Source organism: Pleurodeles waltl, chromosome 2_2 (genome assembly GCF_031143425.1).
Source record: "Pleurodeles waltl isolate 20211129_DDA chromosome 2_2, aPleWal1.hap1.20221129, whole genome shotgun sequence".
NCBI lineage: Eukaryota > Metazoa > Chordata > Amphibia > Caudata > Salamandridae > Pleurodeles > Pleurodeles waltl.
In genome coordinates, this window is record NC_090439.1 from 853464145 (window position 1) to 853487161 (window position 23017).

The 23017-nt window shown below is 42.7% G+C and overlaps 1 protein-coding gene across 2 annotated transcripts in view; it reads left to right on the forward strand.

Annotated features, from left to right (window-relative positions):
- The window catches only part of LOC138282681 (neural-cadherin-like), a 380719-nt gene that overhangs the window by 128099 nt on the left and 229603 nt on the right, over positions 1-23017 (forward strand). For both annotated transcript variants that reach the window (XM_069220493.1, XM_069220494.1), the window contains exons 2-5: positions 1689-1883; positions 4788-5013; positions 7624-7828; positions 20656-20767. In XM_069220493.1, the coding sequence (XP_069076594.1) occupies positions 1689-1883; positions 4788-5013; positions 7624-7828; positions 20656-20767 (738 nt within the window). The remainder of the gene's footprint in view (positions 1-1688; positions 1884-4787; positions 5014-7623; positions 7829-20655; positions 20768-23017) is intronic.

Here is a 23017-nt window from a genome sequence, read left to right on the forward strand (position 1 = left end):
ATTTTTATGCCAGGAATGGAAATAGAACACCCCCCATAATGCATTGGCATGGAGGAGCAAAAGGCTTGAACAAGGAGAAACATATCTTCTGCGTGGAGGATAAAAGAAAAAAGGTTTTAATTGTAAATATATCGCTATTACATGTCCGCATGGTGAAATAGATAACCAACTGAGTACTCTTTGACATGGACAGACTGTGAGGCTATTCAGGAATCCTCCTGAAAACCTTTGCATTTATGCCAAACTTAGAAGTAACGTTAAAGGAGCAAAGTCCAGTTCTTTTCTACTCGTTTTGTGAGTTGGGCTACAGAGCTGTTTCAATTCACGGAACGAGACGATGCATTAAACTATCAAATGCTTTCAGCGTGATATTTCGAGTTCTTCCTAAACCTCTTTTCACATGAAACAAACATGGTGAATACTGGCGGTGGGCATGGATACGCGTGTGCCCCTAGCATTGGAAAGCCAAATGCGAGCCCCCTACTTTTCCGGTTCTAGCTTTAAACACAGAATTCTGGCCAGACTCTTCTAATAGGGGGTGCGAGCCTCAAATATTAGCGCTGTTTGAGTAACTGGCGCTGTACGTCTTTGTGCGCCAACGGACACATGTTCAGCATTTACTACAGAGAGATAATTGTGGCGTAATATAAAGGGCGCCGCAGCCGCGTGTAATAATAGGTCTGTGCGCGAGGAAAGGTTCAGCTGTAAAGACTTCATTACCGCGCCGCCCGCGGGACTCCGCCGCGCGCCGCTGGTGAAACGACGACGTACAGGACGCTAATTAGCACCGGGCCTTGCAGCTGACATACCCTTGCCAGCGAGGAGAGTGCAACTGGCAGCAGGCCCGGGCCCGGGCCAGGCTTTGTGTCTCACGCGCCCCCGCTTTTCACAGGCCTGTCCATGAAACTGCATAAACTAAGCAGCCAATTTAGTCCTCTTTCACACGACATGAAAGAAGGTGTCACTTAGGAGAAACGCAAATTCTAATATTATAAAAAAAAAAAACGTCATGCTGTTAAGCTTTTTTTCCCAATAATTATTTTCTTAATTAAAGGGCATGCCTGCATGGATCTGATTTCTTTCGCTGATCCCACACTCATATTTCAAGAAGAACATTTCGAAGCCGCAGAAGCCACTGCTTCTTCTGCAAATACGGTAGATTTGATCCCTCAGTGCAAGTGGCGCCAGGAACATCAGGTCTCGGATGGAAGGGGGAATACACGTGGAAATCGCTGTCTCCACATTGATCTCTAGGGGTGACCTGATGGATATCACCAGTAAAAAGCACCCAGGAATGCTTAATGCCATAATCCTGCATCACTTGTCATTCCCTATCTGGCCAATATCTTCTGTTAATGGCCGGATTGGGAATTCCGCTCCATTGGCAATGATATTATGAGATGTTATACATTGTCCTGAATAATTTGTTGTGTTCTGCTTTACCTACTTAAAAATGTGCTTGGCTTTCAAAAAGCCCTTTATGGCATCTCTGATCCTACAAATAGATGGGCAGGATAGGGCTTTGTGTTTGCAAATGCATCCAATGTATGATCCTCGCCTTGGTGCTCCGTGCTTCAGTGCTGTCGTCCAAGCATATCTGTGCCTTCGTACCGCAATATTACAGACAGAAGACGCCCAGAAAAAAAGTAAAAACTACTTACCTTATGCCTGCATCACATGTTTTTCAGAAAGCGACTGGTATTTGTGCCACTTGACGATCGTTGTCCCTCGTGAAGAGAGCCTGGAGTGGACCATGTATCCTTTCCCCTACCTCGCGTGTGTTGACCCGGTGGCACCGAAAGGTGCATCCGTGTACCAGCTGTTGGCCCACTACTACAATGATGAGAGCTCCAACAATGGGATATCATATCTCCTTCTGGAAGGTAAACAAAAAACACCAACAAGACACTTGCAGACATTTCACACTATTTGTTGTAAACATGGTTAACAAAATCTAAGGGATGATCAAAAGTTGAGTACTGACTTAAGCAGCCAGAAACAAGGAAGTGACATTTCCACTAAAAATAGTTTTTATTAAGGCTGTCTTCCAGTGTCTGTTCTAGGAGTCGCCACTTTGCTGGACACCCATTATTGGACTGATTTCAACGAAGACATTGAAGGCCTGATTAGATCCTGAAGGACAGGTTACTTCGTCACAACGGTGACATATACCCCATCTGCCTAAATCTAAATCTTATAGGAAATAATGGGATTTAGATTTCGGCGGACGGGACAGAGTAATCCATCCATCAATATCTAAATCAGGCCCTTAGTAGGAATCACAGTTTAATACAACTGTAGCTATCTGACATCCGTCACAATACGGAAATACATCTCATCACAGACCAAGGAAATTCCGACCACATCACTCCCACCAAAATAAAACTTCACAAGTTACCCCTTCCACCCACAGAAAATTCAAATTATACTGCGTGATCTGCAGGGTCATACACTCACATTCTGCCAACTACCTTGCCCCAGTGCTTAATTTGTAAATAAAAAGGTGCCGGTGCTCAAAGCCCTCCTTTTAAACACATGGCTGCTGCAATTCAATGTGTGAAGATGGAATACTGAGGTGGTGTAATCCTGAAGCCATCTCGGGCCTCTTCAAACCTTTTAAAGCCACTCCCTGCCCCTTCAGCTCACTCTAGCAGCTTTCTACGTCCTCCCTTTGTGACGCTTTTTCATTTTTCACTTCCTCCGTCTTTCCCATATATGTCTTTTGCTCACAGCAAATGCTTGAGGCAGAAGAATAAGCCCCTGCCCTCAAAAATAAGCGCTGGTGCTCAGCACCGGAAACAACAAGCACAAATTAAGCACAGCCTTGCCCACAAATTACATATTCATAGTCTGGAAAACCATCAGGTACATAAGTAAAAAAATAGAAATTAATCTTTTGTGCCCACGTGACAAGAGTCTGGAATGAACTAACCTGCCCCCAGACTTCTCCTTGCCTGTAACAATTCAGAAATGAACTAAAAATGTGTCTCTTGGTCATGCTCCTGTATCTGACCAAATAATATGCTCTGACCATGTAACACCCTATTGGGGAGTCCTCCTTCAACATCTTGCCTTGTTACCTACAACCCCAGACCAACTGCGATCATATTGTCGAGAGCTATTTGTGCCACCTTGCATTCATCCATTCACCCGTGGCCAGTATCCCCGCAAAGACATGGAGCCCTTGTAGCTAGATTAGCATTGCTAATTACACCTGATAAAATCTAAACCAAAAGGATGAATTGTTACAGCTGCCTCATCAGATACACAGCCAGTGCTTAATTTGTAAAAGTATAAATACCGGTGCCTAGAAGACGGTGGCTGGTGCTCTTGAATGCTTGGGTGCCGAAAACCAAGCCTGCAAAGTCTTGATTCCACCTCATACCTCTTTAATCCATAACCAGACACTTCCTGCATGTATATCTCACTCATGCAAGTTTTTTCATGCTTGCTTGCTGCCTTTTCTGTCTTTCTCGGCCTCCTTCTTTCCCCCTTTTGTTTTTTAATCTCTTTTACTCTGACGAGGAAAAATAAGTGCTGGTCCCCAAAAATGAGAGCCAGTGGGCCCAACCTGCAATTGTCAAAGAAGCCAGGAGGGGTTTAATCATGACGACATAATGTCAAAGCATTGCTACATTTCCATCAAGGAAGCTGGTAGACAGCACGAGAGGGTGAGTAGGCACCTAACATACATGTTCCTACCCGCTTCGGGGCTGTGTTCCTGTGATATTCCTGTTAGCAGGCCATGAACATCATACGTGTATGTCCGCATGTCCTTGGCGGCATGCAGACTGCTTGACTCCCGACCACTGGTCCAAGATTTCCTGCAAACACATTGTATACACTGCAGCCTTTTACAAAGGTACATTTTGACCACGCGGTCTTGTTGTGCGACTTGCTCAGTGTTACTTGAACGCTTGATAATGCAAGTCTTGTGTAAACAATGCCCAAAAGACACCCAGAGTTACACAAGTTACACAATTTGTACGGCTGTGTCCTTCTTAGGTTTGTTTTTAAATAACTGGGAAGTTTGGAAAGGCACATTCATCTTTTTAAGAGAATGGGTACTTATCGATGCACCCGCTGTGATCGTCCTTACTGCCCGATGACATGGGTTTCAGTTTGGAGATTCTCGAGCTTAAGCTGAAAAGATGCGATGAAAGAAAACACAACCTACAAGTGCTACATTTACTTCTAAACCAAGTGGACGTAGGGCTAAGATCTGTCCATCGTACATAGGTCTGCAGTGTTAGGCAATACCTCTTAAATGCAGATGAGAAGTTGTCTTTTCCTTAAACCTATCCATTCATCGTCCCAGTGCTCTCTAGTTGCATGCACGTCTGCTACATGGCAACAAGACATGCTGCGTTTCCCCTGGATGTCCCATGGGAGGCGTGTTTACTGTTTATTGTGGTCAGAGGTTAAACCCTTAAATATCCGGAGCCTCCTCTTCTCGTGATCTGAACCGAAGTCTCCTGAGATGAATTAATAATGGTGCAGGAACTCAAATATATCATTATTAAGAACTAGAATTGAAGGGAATTCTACGGACGACACAGCCATAACAAGCAATCAGATCGAGGAGGAACTGGGGCATTGAGATATTTTATCTTTTGTGATAATCGCTTGGGGGGGGGGGGTGGCGAATTAAAACAATGATTATAGGGCAGCACGTTTTCATTATGGTCCTAAAAGTATGGTTGTTGGTTAAAACTTTTTCCTTTGTCATTTCGCATATGCTCTAGTTGGAAAATGCACTTATTGGCTTGATGTGTCTCTGTTGACAGGTGGTGAAGAGCGGTTTGCAGTTGACAAGGAGACAGGCCTCGTTGTGACTACTGGATTATCTTTGACTTGGAATAAGGAGTACGCCCTCACCGTTCAGGCCACCGATAAGCACGGCAACAAAAGCCCATATGCATCCATCTCCATCTTGGCTGGGAGCAGACCGCCTCAGTTCACCAACATGTCCTACAGTTTGTTTGTTCCTGAGAACACCCTGGCTGGAGAAAAGTAAGCCTATGTTGCCTTTAATCGAACTCTTGTATACAAATGCTCCAACTTTTTTCTGGGTACCATAGTGCTAGATAAGCATTTTTCACACATACACGTTTCATTGTTTTTCAGGGGTGGTGCACTGTGGTATTTTGTTATCTCCAAAAGTGAGGCCTGACCTTCCTTTCTGCCAGGTGAAGCATAGACGCATGTTCAACTCATTGTGTTTCTTCACCTATGGCATCCTATGGTTGTCAGTTTGCTGGTCATTGCATGGGTGACACAGTGATTACCAAGGGAGTGGCCAGAAAAATACAATACCCCCACTTTCAACTACATGACTGCCAATGAGTGAGGGAGCGAAGTGTGCAATGCAGGCACAAGTACAGAGCATAACCAACACCGAGGTTAAGAAAGCAGGTCAGACATTGGTTACACCAGGAGTTTAAAGTAAGAACTAGATGCCAGAGGCAAAGAAGCAGGGGTGTTTTAAAGGCTTTACTTGAATGGACTGTTGGTGAGTAGATTCATTTTAAGCAAGGTTACCTTGTGACACAAATATAGGCCTCGCCAAACTTTGTGTCCGTGTACATCCGCACCAGTGGTCACAACTGCTCCAGAAGAGTCTTTCCTATTGTGAAAAATATTAAAAGATATAGGGAACTGCTTGTCTTTAATAAATATCTAGACAGTAAGCCAATAACACAACCATGGCTAGCTGCATTAGTGAGTTTAGCAGCAGTGATTAGGATTGCAGTAGTAAATATGCAAATTAAATGCTAAAGTAATATACATTAAATACAAGGTCACACTGGGGAATGATGACACTGAACGAATGTGTGTATCCCAAAATTATAGCAAATGGCTTGCTTTGTCAAGTTGTGTCCAGAAAATATGTCCCCCTATTGTTAGGTCGAAACCTATAGCGCAGCTGTCTAGTTTGTTAAAGGTTTAAAGGTAACTTAGGGACATTCAGAAAGCTGCCCTAGGGATTCATTCCACTGCTGCTTACCACTAGCTTTGTGGTTTCCAGCTTACATATTCTATCTTCCTATTTGCTGCCTTTATTTGCTTTAGGCTGTACAGTTTGAGCTTGAGTCCCCTCCAGTTGCCCAAACCTTGTTTAGTGTATACTTCCACAAACTCACTTTCTGTAAAGAGGCCCTTGAATCTTGTTCTTATCTTGTCATGTTTGCTGTGCTCTCAAAGACACGGGTCAAATATCAACTTCTCTCTTCTGAGGGAGCTTTGTGTTTACTTTTCTTCCTCTGACTTCAAAGAGAGAGAATATGTGTGATAATCCTGCTGAGTATCCATGTAAGAAGAGAGGGTGTAGGATCTTTTTTCCTAGCACACAAAAAAAAACTGTGCTAATGTTTCAGAATATATTATAATTAGTGCAAATGAATTACATGTTTTGTAATTCTGAAGTGTGGTGGCAACAAATATTTGAATATGATAAAAAAAACATTAATACACTAGGTGATGACATTTGCACATATTATTGTTTGTGTGCGGTAAAACATTTTTGGTGCAAATGTAATTTTCATTTCAGTTGAAAATATATTGTCAGTAATGGCAGTGCGCTACCACACCTTACATACTACACACTACGCCACTCCTCTCCACTCCATGCCCTTCCACTCTATACCACGCCACTCCCTTCTATGACACTCCACTCTACTCTATCACACCACTTTATTCTATGACATGGCACTCCGCTCTACGGCCCTCCAATCAGTGTCGCTCACGACACAACAAACCACTGTACTCTGTTCCCCTCCACTCCGTACCACTTACCCCACTCCACTCTACCCACTCCACTCCAAGCTATCCCACTCCACTCCAATGTACTCCAGTCTTCCCCACCCCACTTCACTACAATCTAGCACAATTTACTCCACTCCAATCTACCCCACTACAGTCCACCCAATCTACCTGACTCCACTCCAATCTATCCACTCTACCCCAGTCTACCCACTCCACCCCAATCTACTTCACAGCACTCCAGTCTTCTCCAATATATCCCAGTCCACTCTACCCCAATCTACCATGATCTACCTTACTCATATGTATCCCTCTCTAATCTACCTCAATCTACTCCACTCCAATCCACCTCACTCCACTCCAATCTACTGCAATGCAATCTACCCCACTCCAATCTACCCTGCTACTCTACCGAAATCCCCCACTCCGATCTACCCTAGTCCAATCTACCCCACTCCAATCTACCCCAATCCACCCACTCCATTCTAACCCACTCTACCCCCATTCCACTCTACCTCAATCTACCCCACACCACTCCAAGCCACTAATTAGCCACAGAAAGTGGAAACACTAGGAAAAATTCAGTTTCTTCGGTTTTCCAGGAGCAGGATCTTATCAAATGCGAGCATCATGCGGGATAGTGCCACAGTGTGTAAAGCTTCAATATTTTGAAGAATCATAAGAGTATCACCTACTTTGAACACTGTGGGGCTCCTATCCTGCATCCGTAGAACAATGTGCTTATGGTCTCTAAAAAGATCACCCGGGGTATAAGGTTTGTCCATAAGTAGTCATGAATTCATGAATAAGCCTGTTGTTGTAACATTCTACCAAATAACCCTGTGTTTGCTCTGTTTACAGAATAGCTGTTGTCGAAGCTGTCTCCTTCCAGAACAAACCTCTTTCTTACACCTTGCTGCTGAATCCAAGTGGTCTTTTCAGAATTAACCAGGAAAGTGGGGAGCTGAGCCTGACACATGCTGTGGATTTTGAGAGCGAGCATCATCTTTACCACATCCTTGTGAAAGCGCTAGAGGCCGAGAGCGGACTAAGCAGTGTCACCGAGGTACTGTAGATTGAGTCTGCCCAACTAACCTTTCTAGCATGCCTCACACAGTACTGATGGGAAAAGTTGTCTGTGGGTAAAACGTTACCAAACAATTCATCCACTTGTGATAAACATTCCCTGGGAAAGGTCATTTGTCCTGGCTCTTTGTCACAGCATCTGGAGAGCTTCGCTGCAGATTTAAAAGCTATTGTCTAGCTAGTGTGCGAGGTTAATTGGCTTCAGAGGTTATATGTTTTAATGGCCCCAGTCACCTATAGCTTCTTGGTCCAATGGAGCAAAGTTTAGGTATTGGGGCCTATATGGTGCCCTATTTGCTAAAGTGATAAAGAAATACTGGGAAATCCTGTAACCCATCTGTATTAAGGAAGAGGATTCTCATGTCCTATCAATTTTCAGAAATAAAATACATTAAAGAATAGTGTGTAACCAACTTAACTCGTGAAGTAAAACTGAACATTGGGGTACATAAAAATGATTATAAATGGGGTGCAAAAAACAGTTTTTGCATGACACCAGTATTTTGCAGCATAACAATCGTTGTTACATCCATATCAGCAATGATTACAGTTAGAGTGGAAGGTTTGGGACTAAGAAACAAAGGTTGAAATGCCTAAGAAGAGTCCGTAGAAGGATTATCTATGCCAAGATAAACCAAAGAACTGTGCCAGCAGCAAAACAATCAATGGCAAAGACTTAATTGTTAGTTTAGTCCATGGACGGTGCTTTTTAGGTTGAGCATGCAAGCACCTCGACATGTTGTAATGTATCTGTGGGCTTTTAACCACGCCTACCGCACGCCCATCACTATCACTCGTTCATGGGCTTGAGTTTCAAAAATCCTTTGTTATCATTGGTAAATGCTTTACATTTGTCCCTCCTTGGGGCAGTTTTGTTACCGCCTTGGACGTCGACCCTGTTACATGGATAATTGCACTTTTGCTGATACGTTTGACTGCGAGTGGACTTCTTTTTCCTTTTGTGTCTCTCGTTCGCGCTCATGGCAGCCGTAGTGCTTTGAATTGGCTGGCTTATGTCAACTGTTTTACTTTTCATTTTCAATTTAAGTGGCAAGAAAAGTCAAGTTAGTTTACAGCTCAATCAAAATCGAGACCCTTTGCATTGCAAATGCTTGTTTACTTTTGTTAGTTTTAGTTTCACCTCAGAACATTTTTGTTGTTGGCGTTTAGCATGTAAAAATCTCCATCATGTTTGGTGAATGGGGTGGGCATTATTGCATGTCTTCACCACAACAACACTGTAGGACATGTGAAATTTTGATTCTGCCACCCCCTTCATTACATGCCGCTTCTCCACCTATCATGTGCTCTTTTTTTACTCCTTACACAGCTAGGTGCATGTGTACCAGTGGTAGTTGAAACTGCAAGTAATGCATCTCCATTCGCAGATGAGTTCATTACCATTTTCCATTGCATGTGGCTCGCCTTCTTTGCTCTGCGTCGAGTGCTGCAGTATTGGTTTTTAAGGGGTGTTTGCAGACGAGTGTGTTAATGAAGTGCTCAGAATGTACGGTATTCTGCTGTGAGTTTAAAGTTGCGTGTTATGTATATTAATGACTTGTCTTCGCTTCCCTTACTTGTCACATTGTGTTGCAAGAGTTGTTTCTGTTTGCCTCGTTTTGCAGTTAGTAAATGATCTTGTTTGGCACATATGAGTTTGTTGCTAGCTTTATGCATTTGTTGCTGATCACATATTGCATGATTTTTAGTAGTGTGGTCTTGTGATTCGGTTGTTTATGGACAGGGATGAATTGCTTCAGTTTCAGCATTGATGCAATCACCTTCAGTAGAAGGCATGGTCAGATAAATGTTATGGTAACCACCTGACTTTGCCTTACAGTTGTGATGCAAATTGCTGTGTAACACTACACTGGAACACTCTTGGTTGATGTGTGCTTCACAGACAATTAAGTGATTATGTCGCTTTATTGCCCTCCCCCCTCTGGAGATTTCATCAACCTCTTTATTTCCAGAACATATCTTTACTTCATCACACAAACACTAACTATAGCGTCCACTCACTGCACTCTGTCCACGCTACTCCTGCACAGACCACATCAGTATAGAATCTCAGGCAGTCCACAATTGTTCTTGTTCCATTGTACGCAGCCCTTTTGTCAAGAAGTGGTCTTTAGTCCAAAGATCTTGTAGAGAACCTCCCCGTTTTGGCCTTCCCACACAGGACGACCACTGCACTTGAATCTAGGTGACCTGGTAACAGGCGCTCCGCCTGGGCTACCTGATTTAACGACCAGCATGATCATATAATCCTTTCCGTAAATAGATCCTTTGTATGAAGAGATCTGTCCTAGCTCACTGGGATCGAAATAATTAAGTTACAGATCTCTATATTTTCCATAAAACTTTCTATGGACAGGATCTTTCTTTCTCCGTTTGGACCTTTACTGGTAACATGCTCTCTTTGCCCACCATCCTCTCTTCCATGGGTCTGATGTTTTCCCAAAGTAAGCAGAGAAGTTGTTGGCTTCTCATCTGGAGCTCACTGCCTCCCTTTTCAGAAGATTGAATCCCATTCCCAGCTAATACAGACTTTTACTCAATGTCTAGTCGGCCAACAACCAAAATAGCACTGCTGCTTCTTAGCCACGAAAGTGACACCCAAAGGGCACAGTAAAGTGCCTTGCTAAATCCATGTAATGCTGTACAGAATAACATAGATTAACATCTAGCAGGTAGAAAGTGAGAACCACGTTTTCTGATCATTGCCTGTCAAGCATGTTGATCTTTAAACATCAATCAGTGACTTTTAGGATTTATCATTTCCAGTACTAAAAGAATGCTATAGTTCATAACAGGACGTATAAGATAGGTCTGATATGTGAGGCTGCTCTCAGCCACATGAGGTTGCACTCGGCATACGAGGCTGTGTCTATCAATATGAGGCAGTACTTGAACATACAAGGCTTTACTGAGTGCATGAATCTGAGCATGTACATGGGCTGTCTGTGGTCATACGATGCGTGCTTTGGCATGTGACGTTCTGCCTTGACTTATCAGGGTCTACCTGGACTTGTAAGGTTAGGCCCAAGCATGTGAGGCTGTACCTTGAAATATGAGGCAGTTCATTGATTTCTGAGGCTTTCCTTGCCAAATGATGAGCCCTCTGGGTATAGGAGGCAGTGCTGAATAATGAGGCTATAATGGGCACGTCAGTCTGTCCCTGGGTCCATGGTGATTTTACCAGGGAATATATGTTATGCATGGTTTTGAGCTTGCATTAGGACCAGGATGACTGTACGAGGTATGAGAAGCCTCCTTTGGCAAGTTAGCAGTGTCTGGGCCTAAGAGGCCTGTCATGGAAGCACCTTAGCTAATACAATAACCTTTTGTGATTTTACTACTCATACCTTTCACGTGATGTAGTCATGGTCAAATGGCATGCAATGTTATTTTGTACTGTTTTCATCAGCGCCCAAGATCACACGGTGTCTCTTACTCTGATGATACCTTCGTCAATTAATATTTCCTATCACTTTTAACTCTTTAGTGACTTGACAGTGGTGCTTTGTGGGGGTATAGGTGTCGTTTGGGATATTATTTTGAATTTGTTCGATTTTCTCTGTAAGATATGCTCATAGAATTTCACACCATGTGCGTCATAGCCAAAATTATCATAAAGTTGTTTTATTGGTCCAGATTTTAATTTAAAGCATTGCAGCCATGCATAGCACTGGTCGCTACTTCTTTTGTATGTAAAAGGTTTAAACAGTAATTCATCATCTCAGTTGTCCCCTCTTGCACGAATATTGACGATTTTGCTACCTGAAACCTAGCTGGCACTGCTCTTATGCCAGGCAAAGGCTGTCATAGTAGGCGTAGTGCTACCATGTACTGCAAGTAAGCCCAAATCTTTCGAGAACACTTTACCATAACTATTCTTGTCACTTATCCACGTAGACTAAAAATTGATGAAAAAGACCGAGGTGGCTTAAGTGGCATTATGGATCCTATGACCCTTATGACAATACAGGCATAACCACTTCTCCGTCCATTGGCCCTCCTTTTCTGCCCAGTGAGTGGAAGAAGAGCATAGAATGAAAACTATGCCAAACAAGCAGATGCCCTGTTTACTTTCTCTCCCTATCACCTCCTCCTGAACCCTCGGACAAGGGGGAAACAAGGGGCAGTGCCAAGGATACCAAATGACAAAATATGTGTATGATCTGCTACCCCAGGCTACCCCTTATTGGTGTCTATGTATCTTCGGTGCTCCGCATAACGATCAGAGCAACCAGTCCATTCCTCAACACTTGCATAGCTGCCACGTTCTCCAAGCCCATTCCCTATCAGCTAGCCCAGCCCGGGCTTTTTGTTTGCATTCTGTGATTTATAGTCTTTGTTTACAGTGGGACGAACGGGACTACAAGTTCCAAAATGCAAAGAAACGACCTTAACTAGAAGAGCTGGTCACGCATGGACTTGGGGAACGTGACAAGACTGCATCACAAGGAGGTACCGTTGACCTGGCAGACATTTCTAAGCCAATTGTTCAGGCTTGACTGGCAGGGAGGCAGAACCAACTCGTGCTCTAAAGGTAACATGCAAGGTCGCATCACACGCTGCCTCCTGCATCCCACTCTGTATGGCAGCTAGCTATGAAAGCTGTCTAGTCAAGGCAGAACACAGTCGGTTCCCGTCTTCGCAAGTCCCTGCGCGCGCTAAGCCACCTGGGCTCTCGCGCCAAGCACGCAGCAGGGCAGCGCCCGCGCGCGCCCGCTGGCAGCACAATGGCTTCGTTACAGGAGAGGACGCACCGCTGCACGACTTTGGCTCGAGCCACAAAGCGCGTGCCAGCGGCGCCCGGCTCACAAGTCAGCCAACACGTCCTAGAAAACGGGACGACGGCAAACATATTGCTTTCCAGGGACTAGCGTTCCTTTTGGAAACAACTTGTAATTAATTAGCCTATTTTATATTTGTATTTTGCTTCTTGCCGCTCGTTTTCGATGGCCGAATTTCAGTGTCCGTAGACCCCTGCGTACCGCCCTTTTCATTCTGGCAGTGCGTGGTGTGATAGTGTCCGGCCACCTAGTCAGGTGAGCCCATGACAAAGTGACTAGGAACCTTACGTGTGAGAGTTACTCCCTTCTCGCATATCCAGCCGCTTCCGAACAACAGCTACTGCTGCAATCTTTTGTGGACTAGGAAATGCACTTGAGCTCCCTGTAAAAAAACCTTAGTCCAGATTCGTTTATTTTTTTTAGTAGTAGTAAACAATTTATTGTATAGTTGCTTAAAACCATTACAACAGAACATGTTAAAGAGAAAAATAATAACCGTCCATTTAAAACGGTGCAAACACAATATATGACAATCTTTGTTGCTGCCCAAAAATAACAAAAATTTAGCAAAAAATTCAAGACCATTAAAAAGACACGATACATAACTGCAACAACCATTCTAAAACCACTAAAATACGACTATGATTAAAAACCACAACCTTTGCTATGAGACAATGACAGAATGAATGGGTTAAAGTGCAAGGCAATACGTACAACATAAGGCTCAAACCTGTCCTCTATGCGGTGCCAAACCCTAAAGTGAACCAGAGACCCCCCTGACTGAAAAGTCAGGAAGAACATCAAATCTTAGTCCAGATTCATACATGAGATAAACTGAATTTCTAGTTGAATAGTTTTACTTCATTCACCTTAATATTGCTGAAAGTCAGGGCCGGACTGTCCGTAGCTGGTATCGGTCTTTTCCCCGGGAGGCTGGAAGTGGGGGCCGGTGTTGTTACTGTGGGCCAGTTTTGCAGCAGTTCTTCACTCTTGCACGCCCACCCCTCCGCCCCTCCAAGGGGCTGGTCTAACAGGGTTGCCAGGGGTGCTTTGCGTTGCCAGTCCAGCCCTCCTGAAAGTTATGTTTTTCCTACAAAGCAATACCCTAATAAAATCATTGCAACCCTAGGGCAGTTAATTTTTAGTTATGAGTGTTCATGAATGAATATTGTAACACATGTATGGCTTCATCTTTGTCCTTTTAATAGCTGAACACAGCTCTGGTGCCAGGATTTTTGGAGGCCGTGCAAAACTATGTTATGCTGTTTTAGTGCTCTCATTCCTCTAGCAACAAGACCTTTTTTGCAACCATTTCTTGTAATCTGGCGCCCTCTTGTGGTCGTTGCTAGTGTCACCATGAGGCCGCTGCCTGAGTGAGTCTTAACTATGGCTCCCAGTTTTCAGTTTTTACTGATTTTTACAGATAAATACAGACAGAAAACAATGTGTTTCCTGCCTGTATTTATTTTTAAAAGCAGAAAAATACGGAAAATAGTGCTTCTTGTGGGAGACTTTTCAAGCTGTCTTTCATGAATTGCAGGCAAAAGCTGAGCAAATATGCATGAGAAGTTAAAAACAGGATGAGATTTCCTTAAACATTGGCATATGTTAACATATAATTGTAGTTCAACACTAATTTGTACCTCTGGGTGCAGGGTTTTGTTGTAGGTGGTGCTTAATTTGCTAAAACGTGACAAGCATTAACAAATAATAGTTGAAGGCGTCCTTGCTCACATCAGTTTCTCTGAGTTTTCTAAAGGGCAGGTGGTGAGGCTGGATTTGACTCCCTGTTGATGATGGATCGCAGGCCACTCTCTCAGCCACAGAAATTGATGGAATCCCAAATTCACAAAGCACCTCTGTCAGGTCAGTCAGCCCTCCCCCCATCCTGCTATCTGTTAAGGCAAGCGTTTTTTAGCCACCACAATCACAGCAGTGTTAAATGACAAATAAAGTCAACAAAAGGCAGTATGGTACGGAGCGTACTCACCGGCAGTCAGCACTGCTCAGCCCACCTACACTTGTAGATTTCTTGGGAAACCTCCCCCCCCTTGGCCAGGCCCAGGGCATAGTCACCGGCAAAACAGCACTCTTAAAAAAACCATTAAGATAACATTTTCTTTCCACGAAGAATGATTTTCAAAAACTATAAAGCTCAGATGAAAGTAAGTGGAATGCCACTGAATTAAAAAGGCCACAATCTATAATAAACTGTGGATCAGCAAATATGACTGCAGCATGCAGTAATTCAACATTGTAATGCAGCGTACATCAGCCAGCTCATGGGAAATGCATACATTCCCTTCACTAATGAGGCACTCTGACAGTTTGCAAATATTTGATCGAGATAAGGACCGCATCTGTGCTTTTCTGCATCTTTTTGAATATTTTAGAAAATTTGTATACAGTTATTTTCCTCGGGTTTTATCTATTTCATGCAATATCATCTATGCATGTTTTAAAATAGGAAGAGCAAGCACCCCAAGTCTGAATTCTTGTGAACCACACACTTTGAAAAACAATCTTATTGTTTCCTTTAATGGCCTAACATATTTTTAATGCATTTTTCAAGCGGGCATTATAATTTGTTAATAAATGTGTTTCTTTTTATCACACAAATGCCAATTTCACAATAGGCCTATGGTGCCATTGGTGTGGGGGATTTATGATTTACTCTGTAGAAAAAAAAAGAGTGATTTACTCTGGGTTACTTGTCATTTACCAAACATCTACCTACTGCATGATGATTCTAGCGGAGAAGGCATCTGACATCTATCAGACAGAGCTGGTCTCTCTCTCTCTTCGCAGTTTCTATATTACCAGTTCATCGTGATGACCCACCCTCTACTATTATTATGGACAGTGTTTAGCACTTTTCTGCCATTCGTATGTGGTTGTACCACTCTTGGTTGGCCACATGGTGTCTTTCTGCAGAGTGCTTTGTTTTCTCGCTTATAGGTTTTGTGGCTCATCTTAGATTTTTTGTGGCAAGCACCATGTCCATCGGAGGCCTTAACAGTGATTAAGATTACTCCTTCATATGTCCTGTTCAAAGAACGATGGAGAGCAAAGTTTCTAAAGTTAATATCTGGGCCCGTTTTACACAAAGTGCCTTGGGGGGCGCAATGAACATGTGCGCCTGCTTTGTGCGCTCCCAGGGCACTTTGATATTACAGGAAGGGCCATAGACGCTTGTGAAGCCCTGTCTGTAATACTGATGATGGTGGTGGCACACATGTAGCGCCAGCGCTATCTTGAGAGGAAATTCCACTCATCTGCATAAGGGTGTGGCCTCATGCAAATGAGGGAATCTCCTTGCCCCTGCGCCCACACCATGTTATAGACGAGCGCGCAAAGGAAAAGAAACGATCAGAAGGCACACTGACAGCGCGCTTCAAAAATGTGGGGCACGCTTCGTGAGCTCCCTAAAGGTAGCCATCTGGGGGGGGACAAAAGAGGTCCCATGGACCCTCCAGACACTTACCCTTAAGTGGGTGCAGTCACTCACTGCACCAGCCTGCACAGGGATATCTGTGCCCTCTCTAAGGTGCAGGCGGATGCCTCCAGTACAATGAAACACAGAGCTGCTTGTGAAACCAGTTGCTCCATATTCACTGAATGTGCTGCCCCGAGCTCGTGGTTGCTCAGAGGGCACCACATTCATTGTAAACTGGTGCTGTTCATGTTTGTGCCCAGCACACCTGTTTAAAGGTGTCGTGGTGCAAACATGAACAGTGGGCCTGATAGATAATACTGACCCTGATGACCATTCCCCACTGAAGGGATTCCAATCCCATTTTCTGAATTTTCAAATGGGTTTTGCATTGAATCTTAAAGGTGAGATTCTGTAAGTAGATAGTAGCTAGGGTAGTGACTATAAAAGGGGTTGCAGCCGGGAGGTGATGTGATCGCTAGTATGAGTGTCATATTTGTGCACTGGTAGATGCCTTCGCACCGGGGAGCCTAGTAGGCCTGTGTTAAACTAATTTGCATACTACATCAGAATAAGACAAAGAAAGTATTACAAGGACCTTCTATTAACAAAGCAAAGATTTATCTGAGCATATTGAGCTGATCAGGGGGGCTTTGACTAGCCTGTTTATTTGATATATAAAGAAGCCTGTTTCCAGTAGATTGTCCCAATGGCGACCACCATATTTTAGCAGTGTTTATGACCATCTCAGGATTATTGCTGGCTGGTGAGCCGGCAGGGGCCAAAATTGTAGACCATGTGTTCCAGTAGTTGTGATAAATGTTGAATATTTTAGATTGGTCTGTAACCGTCAGGGTATAATGGGTTCTATGTGGGATGCTTTAGGGTTTTATGCATGTGGTTTTGAAATCTTCAGATACTTCTCCCTGCTGTAGTGAAGTGCTCAGGAACAGGAATTATCGTAGTTAATTCTCTGGATATAAAATGGGGTCTGAGGTCGACTAAGACGTCTGAGAGTCACTTGTACTAGCTAGTTCTTGGAGCTGTGAAATAATCTAGTGCTTGTTATAGAGAAATAATTAAAAAGTTCAGTGTAGAGTTTTAATCTGCACTGTTTGTGTGTTAGTGTGGATCTCGTGTCCGAGCAGCAAGTATGTGACTGTGAATGTTGGAAGTTTTATTCCTGAAGGGTGATCCAAAACCTTCATGAACATTTGTCAAACCTCGCCAAAGTTATAAGCTAACTAAAAAATCAATTTACCATGGAAATGTGGTTGCCAGACTAGAAACAAACAAATATGACAAGCGGAAATGCTCAGACAGCAGAGGTTCTCTTATACACATGGGGCCTGATTCTAACTTTGGAGGACGGTGTTAAACCGTCCCAAAAGTGGCGGATATACCACCTACCGTATTACGAGTTCCATAGGATATAATGGACTCGTAATACGGTAGGTGGTATATCCGCCACTTTTGGGACGGTTTAACACCGTCCTCCAAAGTTAGAATCAGGCCCATGGTCTCTGGGCCAATCCCCATTTACAAATCACTAACATTTGGCTGGCAAGTATTACTATCTGTTATACAACATAGACGCTGAGTGCACATAACTTGAATTCCCAAGGAATGGTTGAAAGTAGGTTGAGGCTTAAAGCCAAAGCCTGTTCCCAAAAAAAAACTGTGAGAAAGGCCAAACCTTCAATTCACAAAAGATAATCCACCAGTAGATATGGGGGCACGTGCTCATATTAAGTAGTTGTAATGTAGTGCAATAGGCAAAATATATGTAGCAAGGACATTTATAAAGTGTTGATGTTTATTTCCAGGGCTGCGCTGAAGATTTTGAGGCACTGCCGATTGTTGGATAATGTAGAATGTAGGGGGGGGGTCCCACGTAGAGGTGTTTTTTTCTCTCACTGGTGTTGTAAACAAGGCTCTAAGGCAGTATGCCACTGTGCCAATCTCCGGAAAGTGTGTAGTGTAACTTACTAAATTAGGGAGTGTAGTCCTTAGGGCCTGGAAAAAAGTTTCCTTAAAATGGGAAAAGAAAATCATCAAGACTATGAAATGAGCAGAGTAGTGGCTCATTTCATATTCACTGCTTCTGCCAGGAGCGACCCATAATGCCCTGCAAGGGCTTTTCATAGGCATTATTTTATACTTGTGGTTCTCCCAGAAAGATAAAGGGCACCACAAAGCATATTTTTAAATGCTGAGGGAGCTGCAGGCAGCACAGCACCCCCCCTAGGAACATTTTAAAAAATGCAGTTAGTCTCCTGGGTCACTGAATAATGACTCCCGGCGAGCTTACCATATTTTTACAACACTCCAGGATGGAGCTGTATGCTCTTCGGATGGAGTGTAGGAACCTCTTGTGGTTGGTGCTGTGCTGAATTTGTGACCTAAAGAAGTTTAAAGAAAAATTAAAAGACATGTGTATGATTGTTCTGAATAAAAATGCTTTAGCTTAATTTTTTTATAATGCTAATAATAAGAATTGTTTTTTATGTATTCGAAGGAATACATTGGTTTATGGTAATTGATAAATTATTGCAGTTACTTTTTGACAAAGCAAACAGGTCTACTTTATATATGTTAATATGTTAACCCCCTCATAAAGCCGATAGGCCTACCTTTTACATTGTTGTGTTCTGACCCTTTGTAGTAGTTATTTTTAACAGAAGTAAAACAATATATTTCCTAGGAAGAACAAACATTGGAAAATGCCTTGACAAGCTGGTGTGATGGCTAATTAAAAACATATTGCACAGTTCTGCCGCAAAACTAAACAGAAAACATGCTGTACCTAAACATGGCTGCCATATAATTCTAACAAAAATGTAAAATTTAAAAAGCATTCTATGATTTAGCCATTTTACTTGATGTTTTTGAAATAAAAAGCCTTTTTTGTTGTGGCATGCATTTTAATATTATTATTGTAGAAGATGAGGATGTCACCTGCTAACTATGCACTCAGATCACAGGCATTTATAATGTTGCGCCATTTCTCTTAAACATTTAAATAGGATCTTCAAGAAGTAGACCAAAATATATCACCATATGAATGTGCACCCGGAATATAGGCAAACTAAACAGCTGGTATGTCAATAAAATTTGAACTAGCTTTGTAACTGGAAATAAAGAAACTTATTTTTTAGTGGATGTGAACAATGTGCACAGGCAGTGGCAAGCCACTCAAAGTGAAAGAAGCCAATGGGAAAAGTGGGCTGACCCATTGCCCCATGCTGAATGCTGTGGTGGGTGGAAGCAAAATGTAAATGACAGTTACCAGACCAGTGGATGAAGCTTGCTGACCAAAAGCCTCTCTATGTATCTGTATTATGTTTTATATTGAAAAAACAAACGTTTGGCAAGTCAGCTAATAATGTTTAAAATACTTCACATAAAAATGCATAAAATAGTATTTCGGGGACAAAAATATGCTGCTAATTGGGAATACTTTTAGAGAAAAACCTTTCCTGGCACCAACTTCTAGAGGCAAGTTAAACTGTGAATGGCCTAAATACATTTAGCAAGCCATATTATAGGTTACTGCTCATTCAACAATTTCGTTTTACCATGGCAGAACAAGTTATGCTACTGATATATGAAGCAGCTAGACCTGGAGATGCCTAGAAGTATCAATGCAATCTTGTCTAAGAACATGCACCACCATTTACCATGTTTACCATAAAAGGAAACGTTAGACAACAGATACAGATGAAGGGGATGGTGGTCTACCTAAATGGTATTATGACCACTTCTGAAATTTCAGTGTATTTGATGTTATTTTTTTTTTTAGGGGGGAGGTCAGACAGACTCTCATGTAGACTTGCCTTTAAGAACAATCTGTCTTTTCAAGTTGGGGATAGTGCTCAGCTGCAGATTTACATGGGCTAGCAATCATGAAATATGATATATTTTGTGCAGTTGTACCAATATAAACCAGTACATGAACGTGTGGAAATTCCTGTTCTCCATTCACCTTCTGCCGGATTTAGATGAAGCTTCTATTAGTCTGGCAAAACCAGATACATTATGTCTGTTATGTAAGTCAGACTCAGAAACAAAGGAGCATGGCCTGCATTGCCAGGATAGTTCAAAACTTCCCCCAGAATCCCATTTTAAGGAAGGGCGAGGAGCAGAGGTATCTTATGGTGTTATTGCTATTTGCATAGTGCACAGTATATCCGGCATCTGGCCTCCTAGTGCAGAAGAGTTTTCTAAAATTATGTGTTAATATATTTGCTGCTTTTTTATTATATTACGTATATTTGATACATGATTAGTGATGTCTCACTTTAATTAGAGATCATATGCATCTTAACCTTATATTTAGACTTCAGGTACTGTAAGTTCTATTTTTTATGTTTTAATTAAATTAAATAGATTTAATAAAGTGTGTTCATGCACTAGTATGGGCAGAAATGTATGATTTCAAGTGTCTCGTCGGCCGTCATGAAGAAGAGTTATAGCTGGGAGTCACAGAGCGTTCATTGTGTGGGTACCTCTGCATGGCGCATGACCAGGTATTAGTTGCTGAAAATTTTCATGCAATTTATTTCCTCCTAGGTGATGATTCACATTACAGATGACAACGATTGTGCACCGGAGTTTCAGCACTCCATCTATAGTCAAGACAACATTCCAGAATCGGTGCCCATTGGCACCTCGTTGCTGCAAGGTGAGGTCTTTCTTCAGGTGCTGTTACCGCATTATTTTTCTCCGCAGGGGTGGCTTGTGCTGTTCATAATGCAATACTGTTAAAACATTTTAAAAAGCAATGAAAGGGTCCGGTCACAGTCTAGACCAGAGGTCTCCAAACTTTTTTATGCTGCGCCCCCCCTGTTGAAAAATAAAAAGCATTGGGCCCCACCTCAGAATTTTTCACAATTACTTTATAAAGATGGCAATGTTTAAATATGTCTAGACCTATTTAAACATTGCAGTTAAGTAATGTTACCTTTTTTTAAATGCAATAACATGCTTCTGCTTAAAGGAAAGGCCTGTTATCTTTATAATACTGCTTTTGGCTAGAGTCTGGCGCCCCCCCTGGGATCACTTGGGGCCCCCCTAAGGGGCCCCACCCCCCAGTTTGAAGACCTCTGGTCTAGACCCTGAAGCCATCCTCCATTGTGCAAACTGTAGGCCGTACACACTTTGGTTTGGCTGCCTGCAGTGAGTTGGGCATAGAGTGAGGCCCAGCGTGCAAACTCATGCTGTCCACAGCTGAAAACCATGCACGGTGGGAGGTTAGGCACCAAAGGTGGGGCTGGGATCAGACCATGCGCCCAACCGGCTGTTGTTCATGTGCAGAGGGGGTTTCCTGCAGGTTGCCCAAGGAGGTTGGGCGCATGCTCAACTTTGAGTATTATTACAAACACAGAAACTTACTAAAACAACACAGGTTAAAGTGCTTTATTGTTAGGGGTTGAATGAGATAAGAACTAACATTTAAAAAACAACAGAAATTCACCTGTTAAAATTTAGTAAACTAAATTGTGCACTGTCATGCACTGCTTTATTACTCACCTGTTACATCACTCATGACATGTCAAATGATATCATTGATGACATTGCAAAAGACTCCATTGATGACATCACTCATGACATCAATCAGCCATTTTGACAACATCCTATAGGGTTTGTGAACTTGAAGTATTCAAGAAGGTACACTACATTTTATCACTCGGGCACAGTATTATAGCTTTGGAATGATAAAATGCCATCCAAGCCAACGTGGGATGAATAAAAACAACACCTATCGTGTGTTTCCCCATCATTACAGCTCTTCCGAGAGATTTAGCTTGGTCCAGACACAAGGGAGCACCCAGTATATGTCAAAACAACACTCTTTCAGGGTTAGAGTGATGCATAAAGTATGCAAAACAGAAGAGAGAACTCTGGGTAGTTCCCAAGTTTAGGTGGAGAGCCGCTCCAGTAAGGAGCATCCTGCAAGAGCAGCGACACTCTGGATAGGCTCACCTCAAATGTCTGTGAAAACAACCCTATCGTTTTTCGCCATCACTACAGCTCTTCACGGAGGTTTAGTTTGTCCAAACACAAGGGAGCACCCAGTGTATTTCAAAACAATACCCTTTCAGGCTTAGAGTGTTGCATAAATTATGCAAAAAGAAGCAGAGAACTCTAGGTAGTTCCTAGGTTTAGGGGAGAGCAGCTCATGTATAGAGCACCTTACAACACCAGTGACACGATGGCTCTGCTCACCTCAAATGACTGCTAATCCTGTGCTTAAAACCTTTGCTAGAAAAACACTGTGCTATCACCATTGAGCTAGAAAGGGACAAAGTATTTTACATTTTTTACAGCAAAGTCTTTCAGCATAGGATTAGCACAGTGTCATCTACACCAAACTGTAAAATGACAAGAGCCTTTTATCACTCCAGACACAGTGTTACAGCTTTAGATTGGTAAAATACCATCCAAGCCAACCGGGATTAAATAAAGGCAACAGCTGACACATGTTTTGCCATCATTACAGCTCTTTAAGGAGGTTTAGGTTTGCCCAGACAGAAGGGAGCACTCAGTGTAAGTCAAAACAACACCCTTTCAGGCTTAGAGTACTGCATAAATTATGCAAAAAAAGAAGGAGAGAACTCTGGGTAGTTCCCAAATTTAGGTGGAGTGCAGCTCATGTATAGAGCACACTACAACACCAGCGACACTCTGAACCTGCTCACCTCAAATGTCTGTTTTTCTAGCAAACTTTTTAAGCATAGGATTAGCACAGTGCCATCCACAGCGAGCTAGAAAGGACACAATACTTTGCCATTTCTACAGCAAAATCTTTAAGCAAATACCATCCAAGCCAACACGGAATGAATTAAAACCGCTCCTGACACTTTTTTATGCTTAAAACATTTGCTACAGAAACAAACATTTGAGGTTAACAAAACATGGAGGACAGAGAGCG